This window comes from Ammospiza nelsoni, chromosome 3 (genome assembly GCF_027579445.1).
Source record: "Ammospiza nelsoni isolate bAmmNel1 chromosome 3, bAmmNel1.pri, whole genome shotgun sequence".
Taxonomy (NCBI): Eukaryota; Metazoa; Chordata; class Aves; order Passeriformes; family Passerellidae; genus Ammospiza; species Ammospiza nelsoni.
The window spans coordinates 99,343,477-99,365,471 of NC_080635.1; the positions used below are offsets into that span (position 1 = coordinate 99,343,477).

At 35.8% G+C, this 21,995-nt stretch overlaps 1 protein-coding gene across 1 annotated transcript in view; it reads left to right on the plus strand.

Moving 5' to 3' along the window:
- Nucleotides 1–552: 552 nt before the first annotated feature.
- The window catches only part of EYS (eyes shut homolog), a 703,265-nt gene continuing 681,822 nt past the window's right edge, over nucleotides 553–21,995 (plus strand). Inside the window, exons 1-2 of the mRNA XM_059467250.1 lie at nucleotides 553–1,309; nucleotides 3,451–3,564. Of these exons, the coding sequence (XP_059323233.1) occupies nucleotides 553–1,309; nucleotides 3,451–3,564 (871 nt within the window). The remainder of the gene's footprint in view (nucleotides 1,310–3,450; nucleotides 3,565–21,995) is intronic.

Genomic DNA, 21,995 nt, shown 5'->3' on the forward strand with positions numbered 1-21,995 from the left:
TACATCTTTGGAATATCTAGTTTTATAATAAACTATTAAATTATTATTAGAAAAATATTTATGGTTAAAGTTTATGACTAGAACTTCAATGTTCGTATTTAGTTCCTCGTTTTGCTGCAGATGCCCTATCTTAACTTTAATACCATTAATTTTATCATCAGAGGGAGGGAACATGAAAAGTATGCCTTCAATCTCTTGTGCACACAAGTAAAATGAAATGCACTAAATAAATATCAAATTTTTAGCAGGAATAAAAATAGGAAAAAACTGACTTTTTTTACAGTGTTGGAGTTCTGATTGGTTCATTTGACTTATTCCAATTTCCCATGACTAGTTAGATGCTGACCTTGATTTGTTGTACATTTTCTGTTTTGTAATGTGGTTTTAATATTTCATACCAAACTGTATTTGGTATGAAAACAGAAATATTTTCCTCTGTTTGAATTCCTAGGGTGCCGTGGAAAATACATGTGAACCATCAGGAACAAATGTCCTGAAGTTATCCTCAGTAATGAAGCATAAGTGAAAGGAAACTTCCATTGGTGAGGTGAAATGATGACTATGAAATCAGCATATTGCATGGTAGTGTGCTTTCTTCAACTTTGCATTGTCAATGGGCAGGTAATATGTGAGAGACAAATGATTACTGAATGGAGGACAGAACCAAAACCTACTGTAATAAAATGGACACCAAGGGAAAATGTCTGTTCAGACTTTTACACTGAATGTTGGAATATGAATAAAAGTATTCATGGTGAAATCTCTGAAGAAGATAACCTCAGTATCCCTCAGATATGCCCTTTACAGCTTCAATTAGGTGATAGTCTCTTCATCTCCTCTGAGCCATCCTTTCAGTCTTATGGAATGAATCTGGTAAATGTCTCCAAGGAAGAATTTATTAACTGCCCTAAAGCTGGTTTTCTTCAAGAGCAGTTGATTTTTGTTTGCCAGATAAGAGGACTGCACCAAGTGGACCCTAACTGGCTTGGTGCTGGAACTCACTACTTTGCAGAACTTCACAAGAGAGGTCCACTCCTGTGCAACATGGGCCTTCGTCTGAACGTTACCGTGAAGCAGCAGCTTTGCCAACAGTCTCGGGGTGCACCACTGTGCTCTGGGCATGGAAAATGTCTAAGCCACGTTTGGGAGAAAACATTTAATTGCCACTGTTTCTCACAGTATTCGGGAACATTCTGCCAGAAGTTTGATATATGCTCCACTAAGCCTTGCCACAACAATGCCTCCTGCACTGAGAAATCAGAACTTTCGGGAGATTCTTATGAATGCACATGTCCTCCAAAATTTTCAGGTATTTCTTTTCTCCTCTGGGGGTAAGCATTATATAGATCTTACACTTTCCTTAACAGGTGATAAAACAATAGGAACAACACTAGCAAGACTTTTGTATCATTTGATTGCCCACGGCTGCTACCATACCTGCAGGGTCTCTTTTACATGGTGTCACCTATGGGAGACTGTGCAGGCATTTGAATACAGTTTGTACTTGCCGACATTCATAAATACATTGTAAAGAAAAACAGAGCAAGTTCGTATTGTGCTTCTTTCCTACTTAAGTATGAGACATAAATAAATGCTTCTTGACTTACAGAAGTAACTGGTTTACTTTTTTTATTCTGCAGTTCAGGTTGTGAGACCAAACAACATAAATCATTTGGAGTAAGGTCCCACGAAAATAGCTGGTTAATCAAAATGGTAGAAAAGAGTGATTTTGTTTAAATGAATAATGATTTCATTCAACCAGTCAGAACTCTCCTCCATTTTCATTTAAAGACCTATCAGATTACATTAGTGAATTTTTTATATCAAAATTTAGTTTAACTGAAAGGTCAAACCTTAATTTAGAAGAGCAAGCAAAATAAAATACTTAGTACTTTCTTTCAGATTGTTCTGTCCCCTGAGGTTGTTTTCAAAGGCAATTTGCTAAACATACTGTTATTATCAAATAAAATATGTCACAAATGAAAAAAACAAAAATCGAGTAATCATCCTAGGAAATATTGCAGCACTTACCCAAAACTCATCAGAACAAACTGAATTTGGGTTTGGATTACTGTACCAGAGAATACAACATAACTGGGTAAACTCTTATCTAACCATTACCTTTATTTCATGGAGGAAAAAAATGGATTAAGAAAATTATGGGGATGTTGTTCCTACATTCAGACCAATAGAGAAAGTACCAGAAATATTCATTCTCTTCAAAAAAGAATCATTGTAGCTTTTTTGTACTTGTGGAGCAGAATTCCTGAAATGTTCCTCAGTTGTACTGAATTTCTACGGTCTCACAATAGTGGTGCTATGCTATGAAGCACAGCTGATGGCTTAGGAATGAGTGAGGTTCATAGAATACACTTTATAGAAATGAAGCTTATGTTGCATAAAGATTGCTGTAATTTATTTTTAATTGCTTTTCAAAGTGCATAATAATTTGGTTACTAATGCATTTGCCAATGGAAGATTATGCAGGTATGAATAAGTCAATGTTGTGAGAATATTTTTTTATAATTATGAACAGTGTAATAAGATAGTGGAAAACATTGATGGTATGCTGCAGTATGTTTTATATTTCCTTTATCATTACTGGAGACTGCGTAAAATGCTTTGAAAATAACAGTACCAAAAGCGTCTGGTACTAATTGAACTCAAATGAATGAAAAAAATTTGGAAGCAATTCTGTTAAAAGCAATCATCATGCTTAATGTTATCAACAAGCAATGCTTAAAACATTTTTTTAGCCTACATAGGAAAGTTTTAAGTAATGTCATCAGCTCACAACACTGGTCTCATAAATAAACTGGATGCAAACAAGAAGAATTAGGAGACTAAATCACCATATATTATGGGCAGGCCTACACAAGAGTAAGGGAGGAATAAGTTCCTCCCATAACATAAAGTCTATTAGAAATTTGAACACTTTTTGAAGTATGAATAATGTCATGGTAATAATTCAAGAGGCAAGCATAATTAAATGGTATTTAGACTTGTATGCTATAATAGCATAAACAACTTATAACTGGAATGTAATTTCCAGAAAGCTGCATATTAAAAAAAATTATCATATTTCCACTCCACATAAGGACATCCTTTGTTATCAATGCTGAAAGAAACTGTAAGTTAAATTCATGTTAAAAAGAAATAAATACTACAGTTCTAGTAGCTCTTCTGCCTTTTAAGGTATATGTAAATTTTTCACTATATGTTAGATGAGGTTAAGCACAGTATGTGAGCATAAAAGTAGATTAATATCTTTCTGCCTTTCCTTAGAAGCTCAGTAAGTTTGGTGCAAACTAATGAACAATGTTGGCATAAATACCTTTCTATCCACTTGCCTATCCATATTGTAGCTATAAATTTGACATTTACAAAATGCTCACCAAACTCCCTAAATATTTACTAAACTCCAATGTTCCTATTATTCCTTTGACACAGGTAAAAATTGCACAGAAGTAGTTGGACAATGCCAGCCATCCACATGTTTCAATGGTAACTGCATCAATGTTACTCCAAACACTTTTCTTTGTGAGTGTGACAAGGGCTTTACAGGTAGGAAACACCTTTTTTTTCCTGTCTTACAATAATAATTTTATCTGTTATAGTAATGGCATGAACTTTTGCTTTATTAAAACATTAATTTTCATGATTATTGCACAGATTGACATATCCTTAGATTTTGTAAAAATAGGCTTTGTAAAATATAAAAATCAGACTTCCAAATTATTCATTTACTGAAGTAAAAACATATAAATTATAGAAGCTTTTCATAATCAGATGCCATCCACAAGTACCTTTCTTCTATTGGCAGTATAACAGAGGAAGACTCTTAATCACTGACTCCCTGGTTCTCAAATACAGAGTTATCAAGATTCAGAACTCATCCTGGATGGATGAATTTGAATACATTTCTATTCCTAATTTCATTATCCTCTCATAGGTACTAGAAATTTAAGATGGAAATAATCCAAAGAGTCAGTAATGTCATGATTTAGGGGTGCAACTTGATTAAAAAGGAAGAAGATAAGTGGTTTATTTACTATATATGGGATGTTTTCATAAGAAAAGCTGAATGAAAAAAATGTATCTAAAACCATCCTCTTGTAAACACTTTTTTGGAGGATTAGGATAGCAATGAAAAACTGTTTGTTCTTGTGCTTCACAACAGACGTTCAATGTATGGATGTGAGAAAAGTAGTAACACTCAGAAGAACATTCTTTAAGAAAGAGCTAAGTATAAAGCTAGCTCTTGAGTATCCAAAGACAGTAAAATTTTCAAAGTGTATCTTTCTTGGAAGCATCACTTATCTTGTCAATTATAGAATATAAAGAAATCATTACATTGAAATGAAGAGTTAAAAAAAACAAACAAACAAACATAATGGAGTTAGAGGGATCAAAGAGATAATCTTTATTTTCATAGTGAAAGACTGAAGATCCTTGTCGATATTTTAATTAAGTCTGTATAGAAATATATTTTTAAAAATTGGATAAACCTCCTGAATTTTAAATTCCTAGTTAATCTGTTTGCTATTCTCCCTTTCTTCCCTTTCTTTCACTATAGAAGCATCATGGTCAGCATAATTCTGAGAAAACTGAAAAAAACCTCACTCTTTTTTCAAACAAAAAAATCCATTAGTAAAGTTTTCTAGAATTGGTTTTCCACCCCCTCATGGTCCATATCTCTTTAGGACCTTTGCCCTTTCACACAAATTATATAGACACATCACTTTTGAAATTTTCCCTACAAATATCTTTGCAATTCTGACATACTTAGGGGTGGGAGAAATGAGACAGGAGGAACTTCCAGATACAGTAAATACATATCCATAATGACATGAAAATGGTTTAATATTCTGAACAACTGGAGGGCAAGACACTCTGAACACTACTTTCTAGTAGCTGGTAAGGATTGACAAGGAAAAAAAGGACACTATGAGTGTAACTAAGTGGCTTTTTATTCTCCACTTAGCCAAAAGAAAATGGGGAAACCTTTCTTGTTTCTAAGAATAAGTATCTTAGGAGAAGAAGGATTTTAACAATTTTTTTCTGTTTCTGTAGTATAACAGGACTGATTGACTAACATACAGTATAATTTTACAATTATTTACTAACCAAGTGTGGTGGTTTAAGTCTTCCTATGGTCCTGCATAAAGGTGTTTGCTAGCACAAAAACAATTTGGAGAATAGCTACCTAAAAGAATACTACTATATGAAAAAGGCATTTTTTTAGGAAAACAGACATTTTCCTATTGTTGCTCTGTTGCAGCTGTATTGTAGTCTCAGCCAAGGTGAGTTGTGTAATTATGAATCTTGTAATTTGAATGCTATTTTAATTGTGTGAAATTGGCAGAAAATTCAAAACATTCTTCTGTCTTGATATTGAACTTCCACACAGAAAACAAAACATACAAGCAAGATTGCATACATTAAGATTTTGTAAACTATGTCCTTTTTTCTAAAATGAGTCAAGACTCTAGTTCACATGATCTGAAAAAACAATATTAAATATACATGTTAGTCTATATTTATGGGAAATAAATAAAATTATAATAAAGTAAAAATGCTCTGAAAGCAATTATTCAAAATAAGTAAAGGTTGCTGGATCCAAGTTATGATGTTCACAAAGACAGAATGGATCTATTAGACAAGCAATGTAAATTCTCATTTCAATGATATATTTTTCTTTTTCATTAACTGATTCATTCATTCACTGAGCTCTCAAAACTCACTTTAGTCTTTACTGAGGGAAGATTTTTAACATAACTGGAAACAGCTAGCATTAGGTTGTCAGTATTCTTATGATTGAATACTCCGATTCATACCAGAATTTGCATCTTTAGACTTATTAAGAAACATTTAAAGGAAGGGAATATGGGTAAAACAAAGATAGGGTGGGTGCAGAGAGGAAGGCTGATAGTGTGTAAGCAGTTGCTGCTCAGTACTCTTGTTTGACTGAGACCTGCACGGAATCACTGTAGTCTATCTATTCTTTTTATTAAATCTTTTCTTTACTCTCTTTTCATATAATCTCACTCTCTCCCCATCTATGTGTTCCAAGGTTCCAATGCCAGAACTGGAGAGAAAAAGTCTCTGAATTTGGTGTCTGCAATTTGAGTTAGACCACTGGTGATAGTGGTCCTAATAACTTTGGTGCCAGCATTTAGAGTAAATGAGGGCCTCAGCATCAGCAAGCTGAAGGGAGACCACAGATTTTAGGAGTGTGTGTCTGAAGAGAGTTCAATTTTGTGCCAGCAAAGGGCATCAGTCTCTGGGCAATGGTGGCTCACATGGCTAGTGCCAATTGAGCAGGGGAGAGTCCCAGCATCAGCAAATGGAGAGGGAAGCAAGGGTCCCAGGGCCTGGGTGCACTGGCAGGAGCCACTTCTAAGATAAAATGTTTATATTTTCCTCTAAGCTGGTCTCTGAGTGTGTGTGCAGGTGTGCATGTGCACATGTGTGTGTGCATGTGCAATTCATTAGCACCCTTCAAGCAGGACTGTCTGTTAAGTGGAGGCACAGGATCTGGGTATCAATATGAGATGAGCTGAGGCCCCACACTGCTATTGGAAGGGTTCACAAAAATGTTGGTCTTTGTGAATCAGAGGATAAGGAACTGTGTATTGAAGGGGTTCACAAATGTGTCAATGCTTTTGAAATAAAGGGTAAGGGGCTGTGTATCTTTACTAGCAAACTTCCATCCTTACCAGTCAGAGAGAAGGACTAAAGTTTAGCTGTTTGCACCTATGTTTTATGTGAGCTCTGGGTGGGTGCTGGTAAAGGCAATGCCTTATCTGTGGGTAGTCTGTGTAGCTGGTTGCATTAGTGTCCTCTGCCTGTGTGCATCTCTGGCATACATGTTCATCTTGGCTGCTGGCTGAGCCTGCAAACAGGAAAGCAGCAGCTGCAGTCATTGGATGGATGGGACTCCCAGGTCTTTGGGTGCACTGAGCTGGGATTTAGCAGCTGGGAAGGAGGTTCTCCAGGCTCCAGAGAAACTGTCTTTTATACAAAGAGATGTCTCAACAATTTTCATGGATGTTATGGTTCTGTTCTGAAGATGTATAGAAAACTAATGTGACTCATTCATAAACTACAGGAAATAACAATATCTTAGCTACTTCTGTAATGGTACTGCTCAGTATGCTTACCCTGAGTGCATTTAGTGCATTAAGAGGAGTTTTCCATTTGAATTTGGTTTGTTGAATCTTTGTGGCATTTTGCTCCTTAGGCGAGAAGATGGGACTGATTAAAAAAAAAAACCCTTCGTGGAGCACCAGAGATTATTAGAGTTTTTTTCACACATTCCTGTAAGAGAGACTTGAATTTCCTGCCTTCCCCCATGGTCCAACTGACCTCTTTGCAGACAATAATGAGTTCCATCCTCACTTAGGGGAGAGGAGATACTATGAGAATGAAGTGGTTTTGCTTGGAGCCATTATGCTAGAGCTTCTATCATACAGGTGCTTCAGTTTAAAACAGTCTGTTTGCTTAATTGATGAATTACACACAGGCTCTTTTGATAAGGTCACTAATGGAAAGATACTTTTACACATATATAAAAGAAGAAAAAAATTTATTGTTTGCACAATTACTGTTTTAACTGCCTCATAGTTAAATTTGTCTAATACTAACACTCATTGCCCAAATTAATACCCAAAGGATTCTTAATAGTACCCCTAAAAACATGATGTAGAAAGATTTTCTACTGTCTGTGTTTTACTTTGATATCATGCTCAGCTTTCCAGTGCACCTCTTGGTCAAATGCATCCATCTCCCTCAATAACAGGGCACAACAATTGCAGCAAGTCATCAGCATTTTGTGGTATTCATTGAGAGGAGTTTTTAATTCAGACTGGAAGTTTCTCACCTATCAATCAAGGGATCATCTCAGTCTACTTGTATATGTTTTCACTTCAGTCCCAGATAATTCTACTAGTAGTATTTGCTCTTCCAGACATGATGCAGATCAATTCATCTTAGCTAGTGACAAAGGTATACATGAAAGGATTTTGTCAAAACTGCACCAATGATGTGAATTAGGTTGTCTGACCTAAATAGATTTAAGTTTTCGCAAATGTACTCTCGTGGCGTGATTTCATTACACACTTCCATAGTCTATCTTTGAAAACTTCATATTAGTTTTGATAACCTTTCCATCACAATCTTTTCTTCCCTTAAATTAATAGATTTACTTTGAATTAAAAGTAATTGTCATATTTATTGAGTATATCAACTCAACAGTGTGAGTGAATATTTCATAGCACATTAAAACTGATGAGTATAATTACTCTGGGAAAACACCAGGTATGCATGATTCTTGTAGTTTACTTTTCTGCATATGAATAAGTTTCTGAAATGTTTTTTTTCAGAGAAGGAATTTTTTAACAGCAAGATTATTAATATCATACTTTGCAATGAAATTATAACTGAATAACTTATTTGGGATTAATTCTATTAAATTATTTTATTTTTTAAAATAGGTTATTGTGCTATTTTAGTATGGAGAAGCAATGTAACTCTTGCCAAATCTTAACTACATTAAATCTTTAGAGTAATCACACTAACATTAAATGAATGAATTTGTTGTGAAGTTACAGTATCTCCACTTTATTGAGTTCTTAATTCTAACCCATGAGAAATATAAGAATATAGGATTGTATTATCAGACTGCAAATCAGACTGATAATCTTTCCCATCATCTCCTTACAGACAGAAAGTCTCAGCAGTTTTTGGATATCTGTCCTTTCCTAGAGTTGTTCACTAGTTATTCTTAAATTTCTATCACAATAATTTTTTTAATAGTTCTTCAACAAAAACAAAGTAATGCTTTTGCATGACTTTGCAAAAGACAGTGAGAAAAGATATGTTATATTTACAGATGCTGTCAGCTAATTAATACTGATAATACTGAACAAAAGTAGAAATAATCTGTAGAAGATATTAAAGAGATGGAAACTCTGAGGTATGATGGTAGTGAAATACCCAAAGAATTGTGTCCCCCTGAGTTTCCTGTTTTTCTCCACATTCCTTCTGCCAGCTAAAAAGCACAAACACAAACATTTTTCCTAGTTATCTGCTAGTATTATGATTATCTGAAACACAGAACTCAGCAAGTGTAACTAGCTGTAAGAAAGAAAAAACAACTCCTTGCTGTTGGAGTTGTAGTTCTTCTAACACATTTCTGATGTTTTTTGATTGAATGAGGTATCCATCCTCTAATGAAATAATGACATCTAATAACTCTTGTGAGAAGACACTTAGGACGTGGTACTGAGCAGCTCAAGGTTCTGAAGTCCTGATGTGTGTTTCCTGTTCACAGGACACCAAATGCCTTAGTCTTGCTTAAGTAGGGATGCAGGACTTTCTCATGGTGTTCTTAGGCCCTAAATGAACAAAAGTCAGCCTGTTCAAAGATACTATTCCTTCATCTTTAATACACACTTTCAGCAGAATGGCTAAGCCTGTAAACTCATATTGTGGTTTCCCATGCAAAAAGTTGTCAGAAATATTGTGTTTGAACTTGCAAGGCTCTGCAGATTCATTTAATTTAGCACCAGTCTGTTTCTCAGCTAGATACCAAAAAAAAGTTAAATGTGACACTGATGTTATAAAAGGCACCAATATATAACTTATTTTATAGACTTTGGGTCTGTGAGATAAAGTTCAGTAGGTAGTTCAGCTATATCAGCTGCAGGAAGTGTGGGAGAGGAAGGAAGGAAGTGGCGGAAGGAAGGAAGGAAGTGGCGGAAGGAAGTGGCGGAAGGAAGGAAGTGGCGGAAGGAAGGAAGTGGCGGAAGGAAGGAAGGAAGGAAGTGGCAGAAGGAAGTGGCAGAAGGAAGGAAGTGGCGGAAGGAAGGAAGGAAGTGGCGGAAGGAAGGAAGGAAGTGGCGGAAGGAAGTGGCGGAAGGAAGTGGCGGAAGGAAGTGGCGGAAGGAAGTGGCGGAAGTGGCGGAAGTGGCGGAAGTGGCGGAAGTGGCGGAAGGAAGTGGCGGAAGGAAGTGGCGGAAGGAAGTGGCGGAAGGAAGTGGCGGAAGGAAGTGGCGGAAGTGGCGGAAGGAAGGAAGGAAGGAAGGAAGGAAGGAAGGAAGGAAGGAAGGAAGGAAGGAAGTGTCGGAAGGAAGTGGCGGAAGGAAGTGTCGGAAGGAAGTGTCGGAAGGAAGGAAGGAAGTGTCGGAAGGAAGGAAGTGTCGGAAGGAAGGAAGGAAGGAAGTGTCGGAAGGAAGTGTCGGAAGGAAGTGTCGGAAGGAAGTGTCGGAAGGAAGGAAGGAAGTGTCGGAAGGAAGGAAGTGTCGGAAGGAAGGAAGTGTCGGAAGGAAGGAAGTGTCGGAAGGAAGGAAGGAAGTGTCGGAAGGAAGGAAGTGTCGGAAGGAAGGAAGTGTCGGAAGGAAGGAAGGAAGGAAGAAAGAAAGAAAGAAAGAAAGAAAGAAAGAAAGAAAGAAAGAAAGAAAGAAAGAAAGAAAGAAAGAAAGAAAGAAAGAAAGAAAGAAAGAAAGAAAGAAAGAAAGAAAGAAAGAAAGAAAGAAAGAAAGAAAGAAAGAAAGAAAGAAAGAATTGAAAGAGAAAAGTTGGGAAGATTAGGCAATGTCTCAGAGGCCTCACTATGGCATCAAAGCTGATTGCAAGCTAATGGTACCCATCTGTTCTTCAGATCATTACATTGTTCATTTTGTCATCCTGTAACAAGACTTGTATACAAGATTTGTATAATGAAGTACTTTTTTCAGTCCTGGATATTGCTGGGAAGAAGTCCTATTTCTAAAAATCCCGCAGTTCTAGTCAGACAAGTGGCTGAAGAATCTCAGCACAAATATCAACGGGTGATGACTACAGTATCATAGTTTCATTAATTATGACTTTGCAGAGTTATACATCTCGACAGTTACTATCCCATCTTTAAATTTAATTTGCAAATTACTCCATAGCAAGTGCATTCAAGTATGCAAAAGGTCTATTTTTTAATGAAAGAAATAAAATAGATTTAGTAAAACTAACCAGGTGAGGCCCATTTACTCTTTTATACTTTAAATACTCTAAAAATCTCATGCTGTTTTTCTTGTGTCTTCTTTTACATTCTGATAATTTAGGCATCTTTTTCTTTTCAACTTAGAAAATTAATTAGGTATGCTGAAAGAATTCTTTCACTTGACATTGATGATGTGCTTTGGACTAAAATACATATTTAAATTATATTTTTTGCATAAGTGATTTTAAATAGTTTCACTCGTGAATTAAATGAGTTGCTTGTTGATAAAGGCCTTAGTATATAAAATATTACTGAGTCCTCAAAAGCATGAATTAGAAGAATGTGGTTAGTATCTTAACACACTTTATGCCTATACAACTGACAGTTATACAAAGGTTTTCTGGAAAACAGAACTTCCTGAAGGAACTTTACATTTTGTTTACACTAAATTTAGACTTTGGAAAATAACAGGACCTGTGAAGTGCTAAATTGCATAGCAGTATGTAAAAAGAGCACAAAACTGGTGGATATTTCAGATGTAGGCATAATTAATTAACTTTTTTATTACTGTTCTTATCTGATCAGAATCAGATTCCATGTATGATAGAAAAGAGGAAATCAACGTTATTAAACCTTTTAAAGCAAGAAGAGTGGGAATAATGGTGCTGCAGGTGATGCAACTGCAGCTTTTAATGCAGATGAATACAAAAAGCTGCCCAAAGGAGGGCCGTGGGGATGGCAAGGAGCCTTGAGGGGAAGCTGTATGAGCAGGGGTTGAGGTCACTTGGTCTGCTCAGCCTGGAGGAGAGGAGACTGAGGGGAAACCTCATTGCAGTCTACAATTTCCTCATGAGTAGAAGAGGAGGGGCAGGCATCTCTTCTCTCTCGTGCCCAGTGACAGGTCTTGAGGAAGTGGCCTGAACCTGAGTCAGGGGAGGTTTATGTTGGATATCAGGAAAAGGTCCTTCACTCAGAGGTTGGGCACTGGAACAGGCTTCCCAGGGAGATGGCCAAACACCAAGCCTGACAGGGCTCAAGAAATGTTTGCACCTCATTCTCAGGTACACGATGGGATTGATGGGATTCCCAGGCTGTCCTTTGCAGGGCAGAAATTGAACTCAGGGATCCAAATGGGTCCAACTCAGCATATTCTCCGATTATATTATTCTAAGAATCTCATTTGACCAGGAGAAAAGGAAACACCATCTTTACAAAGAGTTTTCATATGTGCAAAAGCGCCTGTTATTTGATACCATTATTATTTAAGAGGATGTAAAATTAAAAAAAAAAAGAGGATAATCTATCCAAAAGTAATCTAGACTCCATCCCCTTTTTTTCAGCATGCTTAGCCATATTTATCATCATATAGAGTGCCTAATTCAAGCTGCAGTTCCAGCCAGCTCCAACCCACCATTACAGGTCATGGCTAAGCCCACAGAAGAGATAGGACCACCTTGGGTGAAATGTACTTGAGAAAGGGCAAAATGCTGCACACTTATAGAGGAATAAAGTAAAAAAAGTGGGGAACAGCTCAATTAATGTAAAGACCAGTAAAGGAAGAGGGAGGAGGTACTGCAGGCACCAGAGCAGATATTCCCTTGCAGCTGGTAGTGAAAGCTGTTGTGGAGCAGGTATTTCCCTGCAGGGTGTGCAGCAGTCTGGAATGGTGCACTCAGAATGGCACTGAATGCAGGTGTATTAATATTTTTGGTATATCAAGAAAAGACAATGACAGATGAAAAAATGCCAAGATGCTTCTATTTTTTTTTCTTTTTTTGAGGAAGGTAAAATCAGCTACGTGATTTTGAGTCTAATTATATAAAATATTATGTATATTTTAAACAGGCATTAAAAATAGGTAACAAGACGAATGAGTTGGAAAAATATTGAATAAAATGTTCCTTAAGGACAATAGAACAGTATTTAGGTACGCAGTAATACGTTGTTGGATACCAGAGTGATCAGTCTGCTTATGCAGTTCTGAAGCACAATACCTGCAGAATCAATTCTTTTTTATGTAGTCTTGTATGTACTGTAGACATTTCCAGACCTGCTGTAAGTTGTGGACAACTCCATGAGCTCGTTACACAATTTTATATCATTAATTGGCCAATTGTGTGCATCACACTCCAGTCAGATATGTTTATTTATTTTCAAAGCCTCTACTTTGAACTGTCCAGTACCCCTCCCAGAGTCTTCTGCTTATTCAATTTTACATACCTGTCTAGTCTACAATAGCTTACAATGAAAAGCACTGATGTTTAAAAGCTTATCACTGCATATTGTAACACTTTCTCAACTGATTATATTTAGCATCTGAGTCACTATTGAAATTTTTGGCATGCTTTCAACAGTGGTTTTTTTTTCTCAATTTTAGCAAAATCATAATAAGAAGTCAGTAGAGACATTAATTTTGATCTTGCTTGGTCTGCTCTAGAATTGTGTATCTCTCCACTGACAACAAAGATATCGCAGTAAGAAAGATAGTAATTTGCATATTTCAGCTAAATACCTAAAATATAATGGAGAAATTCTGCAAGTTTCATTTCATTAGCATATAAAAAGGGATTAATCAAATGGTGTAAATAAATGGGGAAATAGGGAATGATAAAATGTTTAGACATAGATGCTAGCTAATTGTTAATTTTAGTTTATTGTTTCAACATCTGCTAGGTGCTTCATGAAAGGGAATATCACCAATATCACCATTTATTAATGAAGTAGATAGTTCTGTAAAAGGTTCTTTTGGGAAAGAATGCTTCTTCTCTTACAACCTTAAAACACACCAGTGTAATAATCTTTATTTAATAATCTATATATGTTTGTGTATATATGTATGTATATGTATATGTATATGTATATATATGTGAAATATGACAAGCAGTAGGAAGCAGCTAGAGCATTTCCATATGATCAGAAGCACACATGTATTTTCTTTTCTTAATAGACCTTTGCACATACATTATCCAGACTGTTTCATGTAACTCTAATCAGTGTAGAACTCAAAGCATTTAAAGCCAAGATTTAATAATAACTTTTTATATAATTTAAGAATATAGGATGAGACCACAAAAGAGGACATAGTGGAGGAGTGGCAAAAAAAGAAAAAAAGAGGGAAAAGAGATTTGTTTCTCTAAAGCTGAGTTGAGTGTTTGTGATACTTCACAGAAGATAGGCTCAGAAGGTGGTATCAGTTAATAAACTGAATAGAAATGAGGATTTAGAGAAACACATTTTAAGTTTCATGATTACTATTCAAAGAGAAAAAAAATCCCTGAAAACAAAAGAAGAGATAAAATAATGAAAAATAAGAGGAATAGAAGTGGCTGAAGTAAAATCAGAAATAATCTTTGCAAACAGGCAAAAGTGAGTGTTTTTAATACTGCTTATGGTTGGGAATCTAGGGTAGTCAATGCGGCTGATGAATGAAAGCTGCTGAAATATGGCATTCTTTGTTGACCATAAACCACAGCAAATACCAAGCACAAAAGAGCTCTACCTCAGCACAATGTTGGGCTTGAAATGGGAGACATGCCAAAGGCTCCATTAAGTCCATAAAATATATCACTATTCATTTTTATGGAAGTGATTGGATAGTGGGGTGATGGATGAACAGACAGGTAGGTAGATAATACAACAGAGATTGCTCATGGTTTAATGGTCATTATTCATATTTAGCAATCACAATTGTATTGGTGAAGACAAAGCATACAATGCAATATATTGGGTTAATATTGATGAAAAAATAGAGATGTAATATTTCTTTTTGGTTCTGCCTGTGCTGCCATTTCACTTACAGAGTTATAAATTACACTTATTAAGAGGAAAAAATAAAATCCACAAGGTGATATGAAAGCTTAGAACACATACTGAAATCTCACAAACTCTGACAAAGCAAATATTAAAATTAATAGTCATTCTAGAAAGAAAAATTCTGCAGGAAATGATGAAATTGGCATGGGCAATAAAGTTACTGTCACTTTGAACGGGAGACTGTTTAAAATTCTCAGCATTAAGCAAGTGACAAATTTCTAAAAGAAAAAAGTTTGAAATCAAATCCCTAGTTTATGAGCAAAAATAAAAGTTTACTGTTACTCTTTTACAGTGGGTTGACAATAATAGCTTATGAAATTCAAACAGAGAAGGGAAAAACCAGAATAAGATGAAATTGAAAAAAAAAATAGAAGATATCAGCCTTACATTAATTCTAGCTGCAACTCCAGTCATTGTTTTATGTCACTGTGCAAGCCAAAATACATCTTCTTCAACGATTTTATGACTGAAATAATGTCAGCTGAATTCCAGGAAACCGTATCCGAACGTCCCAAGTCACTTATCAGGACATCATAGGAGAAAAGAATACAGCTCAGGTGTTTTGACACAAATTCCTGCTTATTCACTGGAAAACTGTAGCCTCACTGGAATTTTGTGTGCATAAATGAGTGGTGTGATAGACATCACATTGATGTATCATATTATAATATGTAGGACATAGCAACAAAAAATAATCAAACTCAGATTTCATGAAAAGGAGTTTATTGATTGGACCTACAGTAGCAAAAGTGTTATGCACAACAATAGAAACCACAGTACCTGACTGCTTATGTTTTTATAAAAATTTGTGTTACAATGTTCAACTATTCTATATCCCCAGATTTTACTGCATCTTTTCATAGGAAAATGTATAAGCTTCACCTTGTGTAACATTAAGAACTTCTGGTGAAAACCCTGTATCAATCAAATAACATACTCATCTATAAATGTTCCAAATATTGTGATTTATGGGTCTGTATCAGACACCCACATAGAAAGGTGATTACACTTGGAAATTAACACCTACTGGTGAAGAATGGTTGTTAGGAAAGTGAGGTGTGCAAATATGCATGAGAGATGATCAGCAGTGACAACAACAATGGTTGCAACTTGAGTAAAGAAGTTAAAGGTGTAGTAATGAAATTTGCTAAGTTAGCAGCTAGAATGTTCCTTCAAGAAAAAGGATAATTAGATAAATTTTACAGGAAGACTTGGTGATCTGGAAGACTAAAGAAATAAACGAGTTAAATGTTATATTTTTAATGAATTAAAAAAAAAGAGAATCTCTTAAAACCATAAAATGTTTGGAGGACTTCCTGGCTTCAGCCTTCATATCCCCAGTTAGCCAATCCTTGTTTGTGAGTATGAAGCAAACCAGAACATCTCATTGCCCCTCTACAGCTTGGGTCAGGATGTTGTCATTAATGCTCTTTAAGGACCTCTCGGATTGCTTATGCCCTGCTACGCTGTTCCCTGAGCAGATATCAGTGCAGTTGAAGTTCCCTGGGAGGTCAAAGTCCTGTGAACACAAGACTGCTTCCATCCATCCAGAGAAGGCACCACCCACTTGTTCTTCCTGCTCTGCCAGCCTATAGCAGCACACACTTGACACCTCTACTGCTCTGCTCTTTCATCCTCACATCCTTTCAGTCAGCTTCTCATCCATATCCAGGTGGAGCTCCACATTTCTTCTTTTTACTCACATAGAGAGCAACTTCTCGTCCTTGTCTGCCCTGCTGATCCTGAAGAGCCTGTTTCATTGAAGCATTAATGAAACAAGCCATCTAACCAAGTCCCTGTGATACCAACTAGATTATTGTCTTACAATAGCACAAAGACATCCAGTTTCTCACATTATTTTTGTGTGCGGAGGTACCTGAAATAAAATACTTTGGTATGCTGATTTCTAAAAACAATCTCTTTTTTTCCATAATAGTGTTTTGTAGGCACTTCCTTGCTTTCATGCAAATGCTGGAGGTGGTCTTGCTTAAGCCATGTTTATTGGTTTTGTGCTCCCTTTCTTTCACATCACTTCAGACTCTAGTCAACCTTGTCTGTCACTCCCTTACAGGCTGCTGGTAACCCTCTCTCTCCTCTGTTGGTTTCTAGTTTAAAATCCAAATCAATCATCATTCTGGAAATAACATATTTGCCCTGCCTGTTCAAAAGGATCCCATGTCTTTCAAAATGTAGCTTGCTTATTGTTATGAAAGTGAATATACAGCGTAGTATTTTCAAGAATTTATGGGACTCTGCAGTTCAAGCCTTTTATCTCATGTTTTACTTTTCAGTTCATGTATTCCTGTGGAGAAAATTTAATCTGTTTGTATCAATAGACATTGTTACATTCATGAATAAGTAGCAACTAAACAACCAGAAAATAACTACTCATTCTGGCTTGATTTATTTACTTTAGGATCACCAATGTAGATTTTTGCCACCAAGTAGCATTATATTTTCAGGATGACAGAATAATGAAAAATATTCTGAGTTCAAAGTTACCCATCAGGATCACCAATCCCAACTCTTGACCCTGCAGAGGACACACCGAGAATCACACCATGCCTCTCAGAGCATTGTCCAAATACTGCTTGAACTCTGTTGGGCTTGGTTCTTTGACCACTTCTTTGGGGAACCTGTTCCAGTGCCCAGCCACGCTCTGAGTGAGGAACCTTTCCTTGATGTTCAACCTACACCTCCGCTGACACAGCTTCGTGTCATTTCCTCAAGTCCTGTCACTGTCACAAGAATGAAGAGATCAGTGCCTGCCCCTCCACTTCCCCACATGAGGATGGTGAAGATCACAATGAGGTCTCCCCTGAGTCTCCTCCAGGCTGAACTGTATGCTTTATATAGTATAATGTGCTTCTGCTAATACCATATTATATTTGCAATTCAGCTCACTCAATAGCAGTCTCAAGGCAGACTAATTGGAAAAATGAGATATGAAGCAGCAGTGTTAATTGCAGCTAAAATGATTGGAGAGAAAGGAATACTGAAAAAGAAGACTAAATTATACAATGAAAGAAAACTGTAATAGAGTGCTGTAGAGGAAACCAAGAATTTTCAAAGAACTTGTTGGTTCTTATGAATAAATTAAGAATTATTTAAGAAGTTAATAATATTTAATAAATAAGCCCAAAATTAATTAATATCCCTAGGTAAAACATAAAATAAAGAAATGAATAATAACAGAAGGTTAATATGGTAATATATTTGCTAAGCTAACCGTAAGATGTAAAAGGCAATGGTGTCACTGCTGACTTGTCCACAGCAGTAAAATCAATAAATTAGTATTTTCCTGGCAGGAGAGACTCTGTATCATGTTCATAGGTTGCAATGAAGTTATATTGTTAAAGGCCTTTACACCAAATTACCTATCATCTATGTGAGATTAAACAATTGAGCCACAGATGATGACAAGGTAAATATTTTCTTAATGTAAACATGTAAAAATATTTCACTTGGCTTAATCCCCACAAATTAATATTGTGCTGGCTGTCTTCACATACTAGGTCAGACTTAAAAAAATAACTTTAAATCTCATCATCAACATCCAAGTGGAAATGGTAGTAGTTATATTTGCTTAGCTAAATTATTTGTAGCCTATATGTTACTAGGCTTTTCCAGAAGAATATTTTAAAAATATATCTCTAAAATAAAAATGGGACTAGTGCACAAACACTTTGTTCCACAAAAATTGGATAGTTTTGTCTACACATCACTACCACAACTCTTATGAATCTGTAAGTCTTACTCATTCTTTCTCAGCTCCCCTCATTCCAAAGCTCTGTAGTGCCAGATTTCCTTCGGAATAGTCTAAATCTCAAACTGTTTCTTGTGTTTCCAGACATGTTATTACAGAACCATTATTAATTAATTTTGGGAAAATTCAGTTTTATGGCTTCTTTACAAAAAATTAATCTCAGTTTTTTGAAGACATCATAATTTTTAGCCACTGTAAATTATCATGCTATTTTGTGGCCAATTAGTAAAAGAAATGCCATAAAAATATTTTGAACTTTTCACTGCGGTCTATTTTTTTCAATCAATTTTTGCTTGAAGGCATTAGAAGAATCAACATAGGTTCTCTGACACAACACATTACTCTTAGCCTTTAAATTTATACATTGTGGGTGTACTGTTGCCATTCCACTTCAGATTCATCTTTGGCATGTCCATTCAATGCTTCATCAGCCTTCTTTTCAGCCATGTATGTATATATTATCCGATCAGTGAAAATAGTTTGCAGCAGTCTATTACCTGACATAGAGACACCTGGATACGTGTATTTGTTCTTAAAAAAATATCTATGTTGTTTTTCGCAGTCATAATTATATTTTGTCACTTTATATCACCAAAATCATTCATACAGACTCATACAGAAAAAACTGAGATGTTTATTCTGATGACTGCAAGCTTCTTAACTTCCACACATTACATAAAACTGTTTTTGAAAAAATGAGTAGAACATTTTAGAGTAGAACATAATTGAATTCAAAATAATGAATGATGAGTTTTTAATGTCCCAAAACAGAGCTCAAATTCATCTCTTTGTTATCCATGTATATTTTATCAGTTACATTGTCAGCCTAGCTGAATTCTCACACAGATTTCTGTTATTCAGTAGCAATGCACAGATCTAAGTGACTTTTCAGCATCTTCTAGCTCTTCAGTACTGTGAAGATGGATGAGGTCCTTAATTTCCTCAATTTTGATGTGAAGGCTTAATCACTTCTTGTTTTGATCAAAAGAGTTGATGATATATGGCATATATCCTAATACATACATAATGATTGGCAAAGAACAGTCTATAGCCCAGCAATTATATAAATTTTGATTTATCAGAAAGTCTCTCTCTTATTTATGCTGACAAATACAGATCCCTTTCTGCTGACAAATACAGATTCCTAAGTACAATGTACAGGTTTTACTATCAAACAAGTTATTTCATTGTAACTTTTTTGTCTCTGAAAGATGGAAAGTCTACGTTAAACAAGGATGTGTCTCACCCATTATGAATTAAAAAAATATATTTGTAAACTTGCCTGTATAATGGTTTTTTTCTGAAGCATCCAGGGAATCTGATAGCTGATAGTACTGAGTGGTTTGTATTGATGCATATTATTTCAAAATTTCCTTTGTTGTAAAAATCATAACGTCTTTGATCAGGGTTATAGTTTAACCCCAGTAGGCAGAAAAGCCCTACCCAGCCTCACTCACTCCCCACCAGTGAGAAGGGGAGAGAATCAAATGGGTAAAGATGAGAAAACTCATGGGTTGAGATAAAAAACAATTTAATAGGTACAGATAAACCAGTCCACACATGAACAGCAAATTAAGTAATTCATTCACCACTTCCTGTGGGCAGGTTCAGCCGTCACCAGGAAAGCAGGGCGCCATCTCATGTAATTGTTACTTGGGAAGACAAATACCATTATTCCACATGTCCTCCTTTTCTTCCTTCTTTTCCCAGCTTTTTGCTGCTAAACATGATGCAATCTGGTGTGGAATATCACTTTGGTCTGTTGTGGTCACCTATCCTGGCCATGTTCCTTCCCACTTCCTTTTGCATCCCCAGTCTGAACATTGTTAGTGTGAGGCAAGGAGCAGAAAAGGCCCCTGATGATGTGTAAGCACTGGTCAGCAATAACTAAACAGAACAGTTTTTATCACAAATCTAAAACACAGCACCACACTAACTACTATGAATAAAATTGGCTTGATCCCAGCCAAAACCAGTAAAATCAGAAACTGAACAGAGTAGCTAGAAATTTATTAGGATCAGCACTGTCAAGCATAATTCTCCTAATAATATTTTTATCACTGGGAGAATTAGTATGGTCATTATCATGCCTGAGGAGTCATTTTTCTATTTGAAGAGATGAACATTATCTTTCAAGTGAAAAAATGTTCTTTATATGAACTTTGTTAGAAGCACAGTCTTTCTGAGTCAGTAATGTCTCCTATATTTTTGTATTTTGGTGGGAACACTGCAAGTTTCTGTTGAATGACTCTATTGCAGCTATTAAGTAGTTTTAAGCATATCACAAAGGTGGTACTGCTGCTATCTGCTTCTTGATGGGTAGCTTAAGTTTCATTTAGCGTTCTGTCAGAAATGATAGATGAATGATTTAATGGTCCTGAATTGTTCGCCTTGCACCAGGATTTAGGATTTCTTTTCCATCAGTTGACAGAATTTGATCATCTCCATTAAATTGTTGTGCAATAGCACCATCACAGGGACATATATAAAGCCACTGAAAGATGTTTGATGTGATACCATTTTGCATTTTGTTGACATTTATACTTTCCTTCATTAGCATTTTAAAACATTTTAGCATTTATGGTAAGCAGCTTGTTTATTTGCCAGTTTTTACATTTTACTCTAGCTCTGTTTTACATTTATACTTTAAGAGTGTTCTGATGAAATTATTTTTTAAAGAATTCAAGCACATCTCACATTTGCCTTTGACAAAGCAAAGAGCATCCTCTGAGGTAGTGTATGCTGCCTGACTTCTATGCAGACTGAAAAAATACTCAAAGAAATGTTAAACTAAATGAATACCAGTGTTATCTACTTCATCCCTCTTCTCCACTGCTGGATACCCATAACATTCCCTATATGAAAAAAATACTTTCTTTTATTAGGCTGCAACAAGATAACCAGCACGTGATTTCTAGTCATTGTCCTTCACTTTTTTTTTTGATGCACTTCCTAGCATGAAAATATTTGCTAGTAGGTGCTAGTCTGTTAGAACCCCAAGAAGAATGGCACTCAGGCTCTGTAAAGCCTTATGCTAAATGATCATTTAAAGGTATATCTATAATGGCTAGCAAAATTATAATATTAGTAAAAAAATTTAAAATAATACACACAATCTTATCTGTATAGATTCTGGTAATTCCAAATTGTGTAGTATTGAACAGTCCTCAACACACCATGTAGACCTCCATGCTGACTCAGTCTATGGATTGCGTTACTCTATTTTGGTCATTCATGCTATTACAGGATTTTCTTGGAGGGAAAATCATTAAATCTTTCTTGTATTTGGAAGCTGCCATCACATTATTACAAGACTACTTGTTTTTCCTTAAATTGAACTAAAATTTATTCAAATTGTCTTTGTGAAACCTGCTCATTTAAATTTTGATGCTGCTTCTTCTTTTAAGCAGGAGTTTCTGTAATGATTCCCTTTCTATT